The sequence below is a fragment of the Meles meles genome, chromosome 8 (genome assembly GCF_922984935.1).
Source record: "Meles meles chromosome 8, mMelMel3.1 paternal haplotype, whole genome shotgun sequence".
Classification (NCBI taxonomy): Eukaryota; Metazoa; Chordata; class Mammalia; order Carnivora; family Mustelidae; genus Meles; species Meles meles.
Window position 1 is genome coordinate 21729795 of NC_060073.1, and position 18294 is coordinate 21748088.

General features: G+C 46.2%; 1 protein-coding gene across 1 annotated transcript in view; it reads right to left on the reverse strand.

Annotated features, from left to right (window-relative positions):
• Positions 1-14067: 14067 nt before the first annotated feature.
• EXT2 (exostosin glycosyltransferase 2) overlaps positions 14068-18294 on the reverse strand; it is a 139933-nt gene continuing 135706 nt past the window's right edge. Inside the window, exon 14 of the mRNA XM_046015693.1 lies at positions 14068-14846. Coding sequence (XP_045871649.1) covers positions 14708-14846 — 139 coding nt within the window. The 3' untranslated portion in view covers positions 14068-14707. The remainder of the gene's footprint in view (positions 14847-18294) is intronic.

Sequence of the window (18294 nt, forward strand, 5' to 3'; positions counted from 1 at the left end):
TGGACGGCAAGCTCCACTGAGATCGGGCCACCTGTTAGCTCAGTCCCCACAAGCCACCTCCGACTTTCCATTGCTTCATCTGTAAAATGGGGACAGCCAGCTCTCTCGCGCTTCTCTCCCCAGGCAGTTACGACGTCCAAAAGCAGGACAGCATTTGAAACGAGTCTGGAGCTCACTGAAGAGGCAGGAGAAATCATGCACTCCAGTGTCCCAGAAGGCGCCGCACTGGGAAGCCCCGAGGACCCCCGGCCTTGTACTTCTGGGACTGAAAAGGGGGTGCCGGCCAGCGATCTGGTGGGAGCAGCATAGGCGTGTGCTCGGGCCACCAGGACAAGACACCCACACATGGAGCGGCGTAAACGATGGTTATTTTCTCACGGTTCTGGAGGTGAGAAGCCCACGGATCAAGGCGTTGGCAGATTCGGTTTCCAGCGAGGCTTCGCTTCCTGGCTTGAAGCCGGTCACTTTGTCCCTGTGTGCTCCCACAGCTTTGTCTCTGTGCTCCTGCAGGAGTTCTGGTGTCTCCTCCTCTTCTTAGGAAGCGTCCCCCCACCACACCCTCACTTAGCCTTTATTACCTCCTTATAGGCCTTGTGTCCCAACCCAGTCACACTGGGGGAATTAGGGCTTCTGTCCATGGGCTTTGCAGGGGGACACAGGAGGGGACTCGCAGAAGCAGACATGCAATGCTCTTCCCCGTTCTCGTGTCCCAGAGGCTCTCAGCAGGTCCTAGCAAGCTCCCAAACAGACCCCGGCGGCGTCTGGACTCCGTGCCTTGTCATTTCCTTCCTGGGCCACCATAAAGTGGTCTGTGCCATTCCTAGTCCCTCCTGCTTCCCCATCCCATCGCCAATGCTGATACCAGAGCGGCTACCAACGACTATCTCTGATCATATCTCAGTGAGCGTCTGGGAAGCCTCTGCATAGCCTACACAGACAGCTCAGCTCTTTCATTTAGGCCTAAACTCCTGTCCGGCCTCATCTTTTCTAACACCCCAGCCTGGACTCAGAGTTCCTGCAAATCCAAGACTTTACCCTTTGCCATCTTTCTAAAAATCATTTTATGTGATCATGTTGTGTCCTGGTTGGGTGGGATTAACCCCACCCACTGTCTCCCCCACCCCAGTCCCCTCCAGGAGCCACCAGTGTGTTCTCTACGGTTCAGAGTCTGTTTTTTGGTTTGCCTCTCTTCCCCCTCCCCCTTTGCTCATCTGTTTCTTAAATTCCACCTATGAGTGAAATCATATAGTATTTGTCTTTCTCTGGCTTATTTCGCTAGCATTATACTCTCTAGCTCCATCCATTTGTTGCAAATGGCAAGACTTCACTCATTTCTATGGCTGAGTGATATCCCATTATGTATAAATACCACCTCTTCTTTGTCCATTCCTCAGTCAGCGGACACTTGGGTTGCTTCCGTAGTTTGATTACTGTAGATAATGCTGCAATAAACACAGGGCTGCATGTATCCCTTTGAAATAGTGTTCGTATTTGTGGGGTAAATACCTAGTCGTGCCATTCCTTGATCACAGGGCAGTTTTATTTTTAATTTCTTGAGGAACCTCCATGCTGTTTTCTGTAGTGGCTGCACCAGTTTGCATTCCCACCAACAGTGCAAGAGGTTCCTTTTTCTCCACATTCTCGCCAACACTTGTTTCTTAGGTCGTTGATTTTAGCCATTCTGACAGGCATGAGACGGTATCTTATTGCAGTTTTGATTTCCCTGATGATGAGTGATACTGGGCATCTTTTCATGGGTCTGTTGTCCAATTGGATGTCTTCTTTGGAGAAATGTCTGTTCATGTCTTCTGCACATTGTTTAATTGGATTATTTGTATTTTGGGTGTTAAGTTTGATAAGTTCTAGTATCTTGGATACTAGTCCTTTATCTGATACGTCATTTGCAAATATCGTCTGCCAATCGATAGTACCTTTTGGTTTTGTTGTTTCTTTTGCTGTGCAGAAGCTTTTTATTTTGATGTGGTCCCAATAGGGTTTTTTTTTTTTCTTTTTTTCTTTTTGCTTTTATTTCCCTTAGCTCAGGTGACTTTATCTAGAAAACTGTTGCTATGACCAATGTCAGAGAGATTACTGCCTATACTCTCTTCTAGGATTTTTATGGTTTCAGGTCTCACATTTAGGTCTTCAATCCATCTGGAGTTTATTTTTGTGTATGGTGTAAGAAATCAGCCCAGTTTCATTCTTTAGCACATGGCTGTCCAGCTTTTCCAACATCATTTTTGAAGAGACTGGACTGTCTTTTTCCTCTTGTATATTCTTTCCTCCCTTGTCAAAGATTAATTGACCATATGATTGTGGATTTATTTCAGGGTTTTCTATTCTGTTCCATTGATCTATGAGTTTAACTTTGTGCCAGTACTATACTGTTTTGATTACTACAGCTTTTTCAAGATTGCTTTAGGGGCACCTGGATGGCTTTGTGGTAAGCATCTGCCTTTGGCTCAGGTCATGAACCCAGGGTCCAGATCGAGCCCCGTGTTAGGCTCCCTGCTCAGCGGGGAGTCTGTTTCTCCCTCTCCCTGTGCCCCTCCCCTCACTAATGCTCTTAAGCACACACACTCTCTTTCTCAAATAAAATCTTTAAAAAAAATAATATTGCTTTGGATATTAGAGGTCTTTTTTGGTTCCATACAAATTTTAGGATTATTTGTTCTAGTTCTATGAGAAGTACTATTGGTATTTTGATAGGGAGTGCATTAAATCTGTAGATTGTTTCAGGTAGTATGGACATGTCAACGATATTAATTCTTCCAATCCATGAGCGTACAACATCAGTCCATTTTTTGTATCTTCTTCAATTCCTTTCACTAATGTCTTATAGTTTTCAGTATGTGGGTCTCTCACTTTCCTGGATAAATTAATTCCTAGGTATTTTATTGGTTTTGGTACAATTATAAACGGGACCATATTCTTAATTTCATCTTCTGCCGCTTCATTATTAGTGTGCCGGTATGCAACAGGTTTCTGTACATCGATTTTGTATCCTGCAATTTTACTGAACTCACGTATCAGTTCTAGTAGTCTTCTAGCAGAGTCTTTACGGTATTCTATATATGGTGTCATGTCATCTGCAAATAGTGGAAGTTTTATTCCTTCCTTACCAATTTGGATGCCTTTATGTCTTCATGCTGTCTGAGTGCTGTGCCTAGGACTTGCAGTACTATGTTGAATAAAGAGGGTGAGATTGGATATTCTTGTCTTGTTCCTGACCTTAGGGGAAAAGCTCTCAGGTTTTCACCATTGAGTGTGATGTTGGCTATGGGTTTTTCATCTAAGGCTTTTATGGCGTTGAGATATGTTCCCTTTACACCTGCTTTGCAGAGGGCTTTTACCATGAATGGATGTTGTGTTTTGTCAAATGCTTTTTCTGCATCTATTGAAATGATCATATGGTTTTTATCCTCTTCTGACATATCACATTAATGGCAAACACTGAACCCCCACCTTGCATCGTGGGAATAAGTCCTACTTGATCATGATGTATGGTTCTTTTATACATGGTATTGTTGGATTCAGTTCACTAATATTTTGTTGAAGATTTTTGTATCGCACTTCCCGTCTCCTTGTTTTCTCACTCTCCTCAGGTCAAAGTGCCTGCCCCAACGTCTCAACACGCCCCTGTCACTTAGTGCCCACCTCCACCTATTAATTCTGCAGAACCACCTCAAATGCCACCTTCTTCCCCAAGGCAGAAGTGATCACACACACTGTTCCTTCCATGGCGGGGAATGTGCCCAACCCACCCTTAATTACGCACTTATATGATATGTATTTAGTAATTCCATTATAAGCTCCTCGAAGGTGGAAATGGTATATTCTTCACCTGTTGGTCGTAGCACCTGAAAAAAAGCATCATAGCAAGCATCTGATATTAGCTGGATGGCTGGCAAGTCGGCATTCCACCTCAAGAACGTATCAGAAAACACTAAATTAAAGCAATGGAACTGGAGGCTGCTTAGATCCTGAGGCCCTAAGAAAACGTCCAAGTGAAGACGAGAAAGGGATCCCAGTCCACGACAAAACCATGGAGCTGTAAAAGGTGACAGTATTTCATCACCACTTAAAAAATTATCTTTTTTTAAACAATTATTTTTTTAGATTTTATTTATTTATTTGACAGACAGAGATCACAAGTAGGCAAAAAGGCCGGCACAGAGAGGGGAGGAAGGAGGCTCCCCACAGAGCAGAGAGCCGGATGTGGGGCTCGATCCCAGGACCCTGGGATCACGGCCTGAGCCGAAGGCAGAGGCTTTAACCCACTGAGCCACCCAGGTACCCCCAAAATAATCTGTATTGAGGTATAATTTACATAATAAATTTTAAGTGTAGATTCAGATGAGTTTGAACAAATATATGTACACACACGTAACCATCACCATATTCCTCTGATACCAAAGTTTCCCTGTGACTCATCCCAGTAAATCCCCAGCCTTAGGCAACCACTGTTCTAATCTATCTCTCTAGATGAGTTTTACCTGTTGTAAAGCTTCATTAAAATTATATGTGTATGTGTATGTGTGTGTGTGTGTATGAATACACACTGTATGTATGTACAATATGTACTCATTTGTGTCCAGCTTTTGTTCACCTATTTTGGAAAATCACCCATGTTGTGTGTCTCAGTAGTTTGTTATTTTTATTGCTTATATGTTATTCATTGTATGAGTATACCACAAGTTGTCTATCCACTTATCTTTTGAACCTTGGAGTTGTTTCCAGTTTTCAGCTATTCTGAACAAAGCTGCTATGGACATCTGTGTGCATATGTTTTCTATGTTTCTTTAAAACATATATTATGTTTCTTTAAAACATATATTATGGAGCACCTGGGTAGCTCAGTTGTTAAGCGTCTACCTTTGGCTCAGGTCATGATCCCAGGGTCCTGGGATCGAGCCCCACAACAAGCTCTCCGCTCAGCAGGAAACCTGGTTCTCCCTATTCCACTCCTCCTGCTTGTGTTCCCCCTCTTGCTGTGTCTCTGTCAAATATATAAATAAAACCTTAAAAAAATTAAAAAACATACATAATGTAAATTGTACCTATTTATTCCTTTCCTAATTTTAAAAAAAAGTTTATGTAAGATTGGTATTATTTCTTCCTTAATTGATAGAATTTGCCAGTAAAACTAAGTGGGTTTTCCTTTGAGGTAAGTTTTAAATTGTGGGTTTGATTGCTTTAACAGATACAAGATCATTCAGATTTTCTATTTCTTCTTGAGGCAGTTTTATCCCTTTGTGTCTTTCATGGATTGCGTACATTTCACCCACGTGGCAGAGTTTATCAGTTTAAAGTTGTTCATATGTATTCCCCTTTTAATATTTTTAGAATCTGTCCTCATTTTGATTCCTGATACTGGTAATTTATAACTTCTTTTTTTCTTTGGACACACTTCCTGACTGATTTTTTTTTTCAAAGAACCAGTTTTTTTTTAATTTTTAATCATTTTTTAAAAATTTGTTTCTCTCCATTCTTTTCCATTTTCCATTTATTTCCACTCTTCTTTCTTCTACTTTGGACTTAATTTTTTCTTCTTTTTCAAGTTCCTTAAGGGTAGTTTCTGAAGTTTAGATAATTGATTTTAGTTCTTTTTTATTTTACTTTTTTTAAAAAGATTTCTTTTATTTATTTGACAGAGAGATCACAAGTAGGCAGAGTGGCAGATAAAGAGAGAGGGGGAAGCAGGCTCCCTGCTGAGCAGAGAGTCCGAAGTAGGGGTCTATCCCAAGACCCTGAGCCGAAGGCAGAGGCTTAACACACTGAAGCACCCAGGCACCCCTAATTTTCATCTTTAAAAAAAAAGATTTTATTTATTTGAGAGAGACAGAGATAGCGATGAGATAGCAAGAGAGAGCATAAGTGTGGGGGGGGGGAGGGATAAGCAAGCTCCCTGCTGGGACCCTGGGATCACAACCTGAGCTGAAGGCAGACACTTAACTTAAAGTTTTATTTATTTAAGTCACCTCTACACCCAGCATGGGGCTTGAACTCACCACCCCGAGACCAGGAGTCACATGCTCTTCCAATGAACCAGCCAGGTAACCTCATTTGAGTTCTTTTCTAACATAAGCACTTCAAGCTATAGATCTCTTAATACTCTATCCCACGCTGTGATACACTGTGTTTTCATTTAGCCCCAAATATTTCTAATTTCCTTTTGTCTTTATGAACCCATGCATTATTTAGAAATACATTAAACCCCACCTATTGGGGACTTCAACAAATATGTTATTAATTTAATTCCATTGTGAACAGAAAACATAGTTTTTGTTTTGGTTTCCTCAAAAATTACTGAGAGGAATTTTATGGTGTGATGCATTTGTGGTGCACGTTGCATGTATACTTGAGGAAAATGTGTATTCAAAAAAAAAAAATGTGTATTCAGTTATTAGTGAATGAAGTGTTCTATAACTGTCAATTAAGCCAAGACAGTTGATAGTATTATTCAAGTCATCTGTATCTTTCTGACTTTTCTATCAACTTGTTCTATCAGTTACTAAGAGAGTGGGGTGCCTGGATGGCTCAGTTAGTTAAGCATCTATCTTTGGCTCAGGTCATGATCTCAGGGTCCAGGATCAAGCCCCACATCAGGCTCGCTGCTCAGTGGGAAGTCTGCTTCTCCCTCAACCTATCCCCACTCCCACTGGTTTGTGCTCTAATAAATAGATAAAATCTTTTTTAAATTACTAAGAGAAGAATGTTAAAACATCCAAATGTAATTGTAGATTTTCTTATTCACTTTCAGTTGTTAGCTTTTGCTTTAAATATTTTGAAGCATCATTACTCAGTGCCTAATTTGGGAATACTTGTTTTGTCTTTTTGATGAATTGATTCCTTTCTCATATGAAACATTCCTTTCTCCCTAGCAACATCCCCGTTTTGAAGTTAATTTTGCCCCTTATTGATATAATCATCCCCACTTTATGATTCACAATTGTGTAGTACACTCTACCTGTATTTTATAGTGTTTTCCTTATAGATAGCATTTAATTGCTCTTGCTGTTTAATTCAGAATAATCTCTACCCTTTACCTAGAATGTTTAGACCATTTATATTTAATGCACTTACTGATATATTTGGGTTTAAGTCTACTCTATTTGTTTTATTTGTCCTGTCTTTGTTTACGTTATTCTTTTTCTGTCTTTTTGATTCATATATTTCTGGTATTCCACCAATATTGGCCCATTAGCTATGCCTCTTATAAAGGTTTTTAGTATAAAAACCTCTATAAATATTAGGGAAGGCCTAGTAATCAGGTGCTAGTCCATTTCTCTTCTCAATCTATACTGATTCTCTGAGCAATCTCATCTAGTCTAGGGGTTTTAATTCACATCTGTATATTCAGTCCTAACTTTTCCCCTGAGCTCTAGATATCTAAGTGGTTAAATGATATTCCCACTTAGATGTCCAAAAGGTATCTCAAACTTAGCATGCCTGAAGTAAGGCACTTGATTTTCACTCTCGACACTTGACTGCTTTCATCCCTTCAGTCGACATATTCCAGGTAATGGTACCATTCACTCTGTTATTCAGGACAAAAACCTAGGAGGGGGCTATGAATCCTCCCTTGTTTTCTCCTACATTCATCAAGAAGTCCAGTAAGACTGTATTCCCAGTATAACTTCTTACTACCTCTGCTACTACTGTCCAAATCTAACTAAGCCACCATCTCTCACTTGGGCTCCCTAAAACAGCCTTGTAAGTGATGTCCTTTCCTTAATTCTTGCTCCATGTAGCCTATTCACCACATACTAGCTGAAATGATCTTTTAGAAAAATACATTCAGATATCACTGCTTTGCTTAAAACCTTCCAGTGTCTTCCCATCACACACAATAAAAATCTAGAATCCTTTTGGCCTACATGGCCCGCAATTTGGCTCTGGCCTACTTTTCTGGTGTGATCTCTACCATGCTCTCCACACTAAATACACGGCGTTCTTGCTGTTCTTAAAACAAGCTGAGCTTCCTCCTGCCCGAGGGCCTTTGTGCTAGCTGTTCCCCCTGCCTGGTACCCTCATGGTTCACTCCTTCTCAACATTTACATCTGTGCTTAAATGTCACTCTGACCAACCCATCTAAGACCTCCTCGTGCCCCAGCCATGGTCACCCTTACTCTGCTTTATTTTCTTCACAACATTTATTGCCATTTGAAATTATATTCATTTACTTGTTTCGGTTGTCTTCCTTTTTAGAATGTAATTTTTTGGGTGAAAGTAGGCATTTTGTTCTGATCCATGTAGCATCCTCACATGAACAGTACCTGGTATACAATAAGTGCTCAATCAGTAGACTTGACTGGATGAATCCATCACATCAGGCTTCTTATTTTTTAAAGGAAAAGAACCTTTAGGAGTCAGTAGACTAAAAACATCTGAGTGAAAATTTACTGTTTCTTGGTCCCTTCTCTGAAAGTGAATTAAATCTCATTGTCAGGCACAATTCTCTTCGTTAACAGACTTCAGGTTCAGGTTGTGTCTACAGGAAGATCTCTCTACTGACTTGCCAGGCTCATCCTTCCTGAGTAGCTGATGCTCTACAATCCAAGTTCTGATAGACAAGGCTGTGTCCTGGCCATAGTCTCACCAGGTACCTGTGATGTGGTGTCAAGCCCTGAAGGAGGCAGAAATCACTCCTCAGGAAGTCCTAAATCAGAACATTTCCTAGTTCTCAGACCGCGACACAGCCTGTAATACACTGCACTGGGCTGTGAGATGTTTCCTTTCTATTCCAGACACTTGTCCCTAAGTCAACCTCTCCACTGAGATGCCGTAGCCATGGGACTAAATGGAGCATCAATCTGATATTCATGGATATTCATTCATCTTTATAACTTCTGAAGAAAAGCCAAGACACTACTGGCAACTGGAAGATGCTGTGAGAAGAGAGGTTTAAAAATCCCTTGCATCTCCCAAGAACTGGGGAAGATGGAGTTGATGGAATTCTCATTTGGCCAAGTTGCCAATATATTGAACCAAACTGGTGACAAGAACAAAGCTGTTACAGGAGAAGTTATTGGGACTATATCCAGAGAACAAGAATAGAGACTGGGCACAGGGTAGGCAGAAGGGAGGGGATGAAGGTAAACCCTTCAGGGTCTACGGGAGAAAGACTATTGGAAATCCTATAGGAGCTGCTGCCACCAATGCACAATTTTTGTTAATTACCTCAATTGTGGCTGTTATCCCCTTAATGAGAAACACAACTTTACTTCTAAGCAGGCACTGAGGCTGGCAGAAAGCTGAAACCTGAAAATCAGCAGATACACGGCTGCATACAGACCTTACTCTTGAAATTAAGCCACATCCAAAACACAGGGGGTAGGACTCCAAATAGCTTCAGACAGCAGCCAGCCATGCAGGGCCCTCACCAGGCACCGGATGGACGCTCTCTGGACTCGTCAAGAGGCCCAGATCCCAAGTGCTCATTTCAATAACATAAGAAAATAAACATGGGGCTTATTTATAGCACAGGAAAGGGACTGGGGCAAAAGAACCACTCATTTGGTAATCCGCCCTGACGGGGCCAGATAGGATCCAGACCCCCAAGCTCTCTGGTAACAGGGCGAGCAGAAATAGGGGCCGGAAGAGGGCTGGCTGCCAGCATCACCAGGTACAACCTTGTAAAGGCCCTGGTTAAGAGAAGGAGAAAAGATCTCATACCCATACATCATTCCATCTCACCATCTTGGGTCCAAGTGCTCTTGCTACGTCCAGTTTCTGGTTGAAGAAACTAAGGCATGGGAGAGGACTCTCTCGAGGCCAAGGCAGGCTCAGGATTCAACTCAAGGGATGGTGCTGTGAGAAGAGGAAACGAAAACATCCTTGCATCTTCTGGGCACCGGAGAAAACAGTGTTAACAGATTCTTCACTTATAGCTGGGGCTAAAAAGTATGTGCAGAGTCCTTGGCCACTGACGTGTTCCCAGCATCTCACACAGCTCATGGGTCCGGCACAGAGTCGAGCAATTGTGTTCTGATGAATGAATGATTAGAAAAACCGAACAACTGCATAAATGTTCTCTTACCTCACCTGGATTAATAAGGAGCTGGCTGTCCTTTGGCTGTGATTACCAGAAAACCAGACACTCCTTGAGTTTATTCTTGGGCAGAAGTGCTCATGATAGAAGTTGGTGGCTATAAATAAAAGTCCAAGTAGGTATATTCTGAAGGGAAGCCGCTTACGGTGGCCTCCATAAGGAAACACTCTATATGGAGTGGCTGGGGGTTTGGTCTAAGACATATGGACTCCAGTCCCTGCTCTGCTGAGAGCTTGCAGGCAAGATGGAGCTTTGCTGAGAAACCTCTAGCAGACAGCTGCCTCATAGCTCTCAGGAGCCACGCACGCATCCTTCCCTTTGTCCTCTGCCTGACAGCTCTGAACCCTTCAGCAGGACTGGGAAGAAATGCAGTCATTGGGAGCAGAATCAAGGAGACAACTCTACCCCTGAAAACACTGGAAATTTGGGGAAACAAAAGTCCAGGCACAGATGCTGGTGACTCAACTGTTTCTTGAAAACGAGAGAGGCCTGAGAGGTTGGGAGAGGGGGCCCCAACTCTGCCCATCTCCCCTGTAACGTCAGCATGAGTGAGCCTGACGTGAAAAAGCCATGGCACAAAGCTGCCTGTGCGGACCCACACCCTGTCCCCAGGAACCTGGAAGTCACGGAGCCTGAGATGGAAATCCCTGCTGACCCATCCGTCTGACAGTGACAAATGTGGATGAGAGGTGTGGGTCGGGCTCAGAATGCGCCCACCCTAAAGACAGGGGAAAACCTCCACATTGCAAGTAGGGTCCTGCCAGGAGGTCAATGAAACCTGTTCACAGGCCGTCAGATGATGCTTGGTTGGCACAATGGGGCCACAAGCTGTCCCTGATCATACTCAGAAGATGGTGAGTGCCCAACACTGGCCTCAGACAGGGGCCCCAGGGCTTAGAAGGGAGCAGAGCTGAGGTGAGTAGACAGGCCCCCGGTTTCATGTACCTGCAGGCCCTGCGGCAGGCTCAGGTTGCTTCCAGAGTCTTCCTGAATGGCAGCTGCTCTCTAGGATGGCGAGCAGCCCTGCCAGAATGGCTCCTTGGGAAGTGGCTGAGAGGCTGGGGGCCAATTTCACCCTGTCCCCCCGCCTCTCCGTGCCAGGGTGGCTTCGGGAGTGGCCTGCTGTGGCTTCTGCCACTGCCACAGGCTACCTGGGCCACGCGAGATGGGAGAGGGAGCCTACCCCCAAAGAAGCTAATGGCCCCGAAGCAAAGGAGACCCACCAGGCTCAGGATGGGAGGCTGATGGGAGACCGCTGTCAGCCCAAACCTCTCCCAGTGGGGCTCCAACGGGACCCTCTCACTGGCTAGCCATGAAATGTCGCCAGACCTGAGCCACTTCCCAAGCAGCCTCTGCCTTCAGCTACTTGTTACTTCTTCCGTCAAAGGGTCTTGACTTTTACCCGGGCAATCACACCTTCAGAGCCTGTGGCTAGCAACCCGCATCTTTCAGTGGGAGGGACACTCCAGCCAGAGACCACCATCCCAGGCAGCCACCGGGTCACAGGGTGATTGGCAGCTCCTTCAACGAATGACAGCAAAGAGGCAGCCTGCCCCTTCTGGCTCCCAGTCCCAGACAGCACATGCCAGGAGGGTGCTCAGTTCTTCCCAAAGGCAGTGGAGAAACTAGCCTGGAAAACCACAAGCTGGCAGCATGGCTGGAAAGACGGAAGGCTCTGGCGGAGGAGCCAGGTGGTTGGAGCCCTGAACTTCGTGACATTGAGTATGGAGAAGAGACGGGATCTCATCATTAGGGGGAAAAGAACCAGAGACTCTGAGAACAGAAGTTGTTATTTTCCTCTTCAATTTTCCTAGAGAGGCAGGGACGTGCCTAAACACGTGTGAGGCTTGCTACAATACACGAGATAAGGCTATTAAGAGCTACGTAATATTAACCAGCAAAAAAGGGTTTCCAACCTGCATTCCAAGTGGGCTCATCCCAGTTAGGTCCCTGGGGGCAAAGGCAAGTGACTCAGTGCACATCTAGGCCTGAGCCAGCCCCAGCTCAGGTTCCTCTTCTGTGCAGGCCAGCAAGATGCAATTTCTTAAAAAAAGATTTCTTAATCTAAAACCAGCTGTTGTCTGCTCTAGGCCAGCACATGACATGTTAATTAGCGTTATTGTTCCGCTTCTGAAACCAGGCTCTGTGGCATCCCAAGGGCAGATGATCTCGGCCCAAGCTTTTGGGTGAGGCTTGCTGTGAGCAGCTCAGGGACACACGGGGAAGGGGACGGCGTCCCCAGCCCCCTCAGAATCCATGAAGCCTGACCACTGGCTGTACCCTCACCCCAGGTTTCTCCTTGTGGCCCACACTACCTGCCCGCTCATGAGATGGAAACATTGAAGTTTCAAGTGCCTGGGATATAATACTCGGTAACAGAAATCGTTCCATGCTACATTGCCAGATCAAACCTACAATATTTCTAGGAGTAGTGAGGTTCCTTGCATGGAGTTTTCATGCCCCGAGAAGTCGAGTGACTCCCCTAAGAAGGTGACAAAGTCACACCAACACAGCCCCCTGGGGCTCCTGATCATCTTGGATCGAAGTATTCCTCTTCCAAAACCAAAAGGCTAATGAAGTTTTAAAAAAGGAAAGAGAAAACCTTTACCCTCAGAGAGGGAGGCCTGGATTACAAGGCAGCCACTAAGGCGGTGGACCCAGTGACATGTCACCAGGGACATGAAAAAGAGCAGAAAACCTGAAGGGGCGAGGCTGAGGGGACGACACGCGTACAGCATTGGCGCCGTCCTTGGCCGCCCACAAGGATTTCAATGGGAGGGCCAGCCCCTCCACCCACCCTGAATCCTGGGAAGCAAGTTAGGGAACCCCAGCAAGGGCAGCAGTACTCACCGTCTGTGACAACACAATGCCCCTTCTCTTGGTTTCCATCCTAGCATCCCCACAATTACAAATACGAGATTACACGCCTTCCCACGTCCCCTACTGGTGGGAATGTAGTTATTCAAATCCACAGTATGTCTTGGGCACCAGTGTTTGAATGCAACGCATCAGACAAATCACAGCTTCCATGTCTGCACCTGCAAGGTGAACGGACGGGAGAGGGCAGCGTCTCGCCCTCCCACCAGAACAGTCCAGTGCTCTCTCTCCTCCCTGCGAGAGAAGATGAAACTCTTGTGCTTCCCCCTTTCGGTTCGGCTGCTTCTTGAAGTTTCCTTTGCCCTCTCGAAGTCCATGGGAAGACATGTGAAGTGACTCTTGTTCAAACTATAGGTTTCAAAGCTATAGCTGGGTAACTCTGCACCTTCGTGTCACTCAAGAGAACAATGGGTGGTGGGTGAGTGACTTCGATGGGCACACAGCTAGGTTTCGGTAATTACAACCATATTCCAAGCAAATTGTCATGTATTCTGTGTTCTGGGGACATATGTTATGGCTAAAGCCCAAACTGTGGCTAATCTTAATATTAGAGCCAGAGAAATCTGTTTCGAATCCATAACATCTAACATTTGCCAGAGTAGATTTGTTCATCAGCGGGGCTTAAAGAGTTATAATTCACACATGTGCAATATTACTAAATGCTGAAATTGAACGATTTAAATATCCCGGCAACTATTGAAAAGCGGTTGTTAGAGCAGCATTTAACATTAGCCAGAACCTCCCTGACTAACGTTCAGTTTACACCAAAAGAATGAGGGAAATTTTGGCATCCCCTTGGGGCGGGGGTCACAGCTCCCTTGACATGTACCACAGGGCACCAGCGAGAGCAGTTCGGGGTACGGCTTTGGAGGCTGTTTTCCCTGAGAAGACCTATAAACACTGACTGGATCGAATCAAGAAGCAAACAGATTCCTCTGGAGGCTTTGGGAGGCATCTTCTCTCAGAAGGATTACAGTTTGGGGATCTTCTACTTGACGCGCACGGCCCTGGATGCTCCTTCTGGCTACATACCCCTCCCAGACATAGACGGTAGACTGGAGGTAACCAGAAGATGGAGTTAACTAAACACAAAAAAGGAACGTTCCTGGGATTCCCAATAATCAACATTTCAGACATAGTATAAAAAGGAATAAAAAATTATTTTAATCATCCCAAAAAGCCAAACCAAAGAGGAATGGTTCATGGAACTTACAGGATCCCAATCCAGCACTGGGGCTCTGCCCATGCGTGGGCCCAGTGCCCCCGGTCCCGGGGCAGATGTCAAATCCCATGAAGATGTCGGGATTTTGCACCAAGTTCTTGGTTTGGCTTTTCCGCCTAAAAACCTCACTGATCTGAAATAGTTGAAGGTGAGATATGGGTGCGATTTACATTGAGTCCCCACATCTAACATGGCCGGTAGGTTTGTCTTCTCTGCAGTCTTAGGGTCCATGATGCCTCCTCCCAGACTGTCTTATTGGAACTGCAAACAAGGGGAGCCCGAGCTGCATTTAAACCCAGACATGCCACAAAGGCTTCCATTTGGCATTTTCAACAAGAACCAACCCATCGGAGGTCATAGGAAACACTAGAACCGGGCACGCACCATTCAAGGTGCTTCGACACTCTCTTCAGGTTCCGGTTCTTGAGGAAGCAGACTGGGTGTGCCAGCCCAGCATGTCAGTCAGAGATCCCCCACACTCTGGTAGCGGAGCGCCGGGGTGTCTGTGTTCTCCCCTGTCCAAGCTTAATGTTCAGACCTCCGCCAGGCCCGTTTCATAAGCTGCCGATGTTGGGAAAGCTCTTCAGTTTCTCCGGAAAGTCGTCTTTGTACAGGACAGGGTCAGCCCGGTGCTCCACCACCTTAAGAGGCATGGTCCCAAAGACGGACGCGAACTTGTTGATGCACTCAGACCTGAGGGGGTTGGGGAGAGGAGGCAGGTGATGGATGAGTGGGCAAGGAGTGAGGAAAACGGAGAAAATATCTAAGAGGCTGACAGATGAGAGCAAAACACGTACTACTCCGTATCAACACAAGAAATCCCAGGCTCTTACAAAAGGGTGGGCAGGTGTGGACAGTGATCTGGGGGGACCGTGACTATTGTTCAGGGGAGAAAGTGAACAGGGGGTGCTGTCTGGAGGCCACAGGCCTGCAGAGGTCAGAGTATCTTTTCCCTTCCCCCTCAAATTCCAGTCATTCTTCCCCCTCAGTACAGGCAGGCCTCAAACCAAGGTGGATTCGCTGCCAATAATTCTTAACCCCCTGCATGCCAGCTGAAGAGAAGGCTGCATCTGAGCTCCAGCTTCCTGACATTGAAAAGGCCGAGGGGAGGACCTTACACCCGGAGCAGTGGAAGGCAGAAGATAACACGTGGGGAACCTCACCTCCAAACATTAAACCCTTCACTCACTGGACCAGCATTTCAGGAGCGCAATCCCGGAACTGCCAGCCAGCGGAGAGCTGCTGTCCGTGCCCGCCGTTCCCAAGCCAGAGCGAGCAGTGCCATCGGGCTCCATGACGGAATTGCCCGGCAGCTCTGCGGGCGGGGAGACAGCAGTGTCCTTCCCTCCATCCCACCCCTGGAGCCTGGGAGCAACCTCCTCGGGGCTGAGCAGGCCAGGCACACTGGCGGGAAATGGTTCTGGTCACTCAGGCCAACTGAGGGTGACAGCTGGGAGGACGCATCCTGACCCGAGGGGAGAAACAAGCCCGTGGACGTGGCTTCAACCTCCAGGATGGATTTCGGAAAGGTCAGTACTGTCTCCCCTCAAGCCAGGCCCAGGCACCTGAGAGCTACGATAAGAACAAACCCATCAGGCAGGACCATTTACCCAAGAGGGGCTGAATTTCAAGACACAGACCAGAAGTCTCTTCCATCCTGGGGTGCCTGGATGGCTCAGTGGGTTGAAGCCTCTGGCTTCGGCTCAGGTCATGGTCTCAGGGTCCTGGGATCGAGCCCTGCATCGGGCTCTCTGCTCAGCGGGGAGCCTGCTTCCTCCTCTCTCTGCCTGCCTCTCTGCCTACTTGTAATCTCTATCAAATAAATAAATAAAATCTTTAAAAAAAAAAAGAAGTCTCTTCCATCATGAGGTATCAGGAGCCTTGTATCAAATTATTTTCATCTACAAGTGTTTGAGTCTTTGGAGCTTTAGGAAGAAACCAGTTCATAAGCAGCCAGGAGTCAGTTCTTTCCTCTCGGTCATTACGTTTCTAAAACGTGTTACCATTCCATTCGGAGCTCTTCTGGCTACCACGACCGTGTCCACCACCGTAAGTCAACAGCGAAGAGGTCTCAGAGGCTCCGGGCTGTGCTACAAGCGCGCTACGAAGATGAGGAACCCCCTCCATCATGCCAACAACCCTACGGTTATTCCCATTTTACGCTGGGAAGACTGAGATATGGAGAGGCTGAGTAACACCTCCAAAGGTCAACTAACAGTAAGAGGCAGAGCCAAAGCCAGGCAGTCTAGCTCCTGAGACTAAAAAATCTCAGTGATGAGCTGATACGAATTTATTTGTGAATAAAATTCCGAGTCCAAGTGGAGGGTCTGGAAATGAACTGCTGAGCACCTATTATGTGCCGGAAAATTTACAAATGTCATTTCACTGATTCATTGAAGCAGGCCCCTTGGTAGCCCCAAGGGCTGGTTTACAAGAGCTTCCTGTTAGGGGATGAGCAGTTAAAGCTGAGGCCCGAGGCCCCAGAGCTGGCAAGCGCTGGAGCTGGGTCTCTAATGCGGGTCCACACAGGCAAGTACTGGAGCTGGGTCTCTAACACAGGTCTACATAGGCAAGAGAGACTGTGCTTTCCCTCACACTACCGTAACTCACAGGTAACGACCTTCCCTCCTGCTGGCAGTCCCGTGAGACTCAGGAGATGGGCGTCTGAGGGGATCCCCGGGAAAGGCCGAGGCGTCTTTGCAAAGGGGTGCTGAGCAAGCACAGTGACTTCCCTCTCCTCCAAGCATAGGGTCAAGGCCGTGGCAGACAAAGTCAGTCTCTCCAAGGTCTTACTCTTGGCAGCCCTTCTGCCTATAAACATGGACGGATTCTTCCAGTTTCCAGCCATCATGCCTGTGGACTCTGGCCAGCCAAGGCCAGCCGTGCCCGGCATAGGGACCAGTGAGTTTGTATTAAAGAAGAGCCATGGTTCTTGGCAGAGGACAGCGGCTCCACAGCCCGCTGGAGAGCACCGAGGACAATGTCTGCTCTGTAACCAGATCTGCCAACAGGGCCGGGCCACAGGCAAGAGGCCACTGGGGCGCAGGCCAGCTGACTTGCTGACAGCTGCCCCTGGCTAACCCAGGCCTAGTGAGTGCTTCTTTCTCTTCACACAGCCTGCACCGGAGAAGCCGTGGGCCACGGAGTGGTAAAGGTCCCTAACTCCCCTGCCAGGTACTAAGAGTAGTTCCCTACTTTCTTCTCACACAGGGGCTCTGGGTTGAGCTGCAGGCTGGGGCAGGTGGTGAGGCTGGCCACTTGCCAGTGGCTCACCTGAGCTGTCCTGTCAGCGGTCCAGTCAGTCAATGCTCCCGGGGTTGGTTTTCTAATCTAGTACGAGTGGACTAAGAACCACTGTCTTCCTCTGATGTGCTGGAAGCGTCTGCGGGAGAAGGACTCCCGGTTTTCTGTTTTCCTTGTAAACACATCCAATTACCTAAAGTAACCTGGAGCCCTGGGGACAAATGCCGGGGAAACTAGGAAGGAGATGGATGTGGCCCGGCACCAGGTTACAGGCTTTCCAGTGTTATTACCGCAATCATCTCCAGGACAAAACACAGTGTTTGGTACAAATATGCTCAATAGGGATTTGTTATTCCATGAATGGACATTGTAATTTGACAGGTATTAATATACCTATTTTAGGAGATGAAAAGGCTGGAATTCAGGATAAGGCAAATCAGTTTTGTTAAGTCAGACAGCTACTAAGTGGCAAACCCATAATTTGAACAAAGATGGGCCTGAATCAAAATACAATGCTCTTTCTTCAGATCACCGCTGTCTGCCATATTGCCTTACCTTGGTGGAACGACTGGTCAAAATGGACAGTTACAAAGACTTTTGCTTTTCTGGTTCTTCAAGAATTAACAGCAGATCCTGGAAATGGATGCTGGGTAGTAAAAGCTATGTTCCTACACAACCGAGATTTCTGCTCCGAGACCCCAAATATAAGAATAAATAAGCTTATTAAACCATAAAACCTAACACAAGTCATAACTTGCAGAGTGGTTAACTTCTTTTGCTGTTTTGTGCAAACTGCGAATTCTGCAAAGGAAACTATTAAAAAAAAAAAAAACCAACAAATGAACAATTCTACAGTTGTAACTCCATCTCCTGGTCTACCCAGGATGGCTTAAATCAT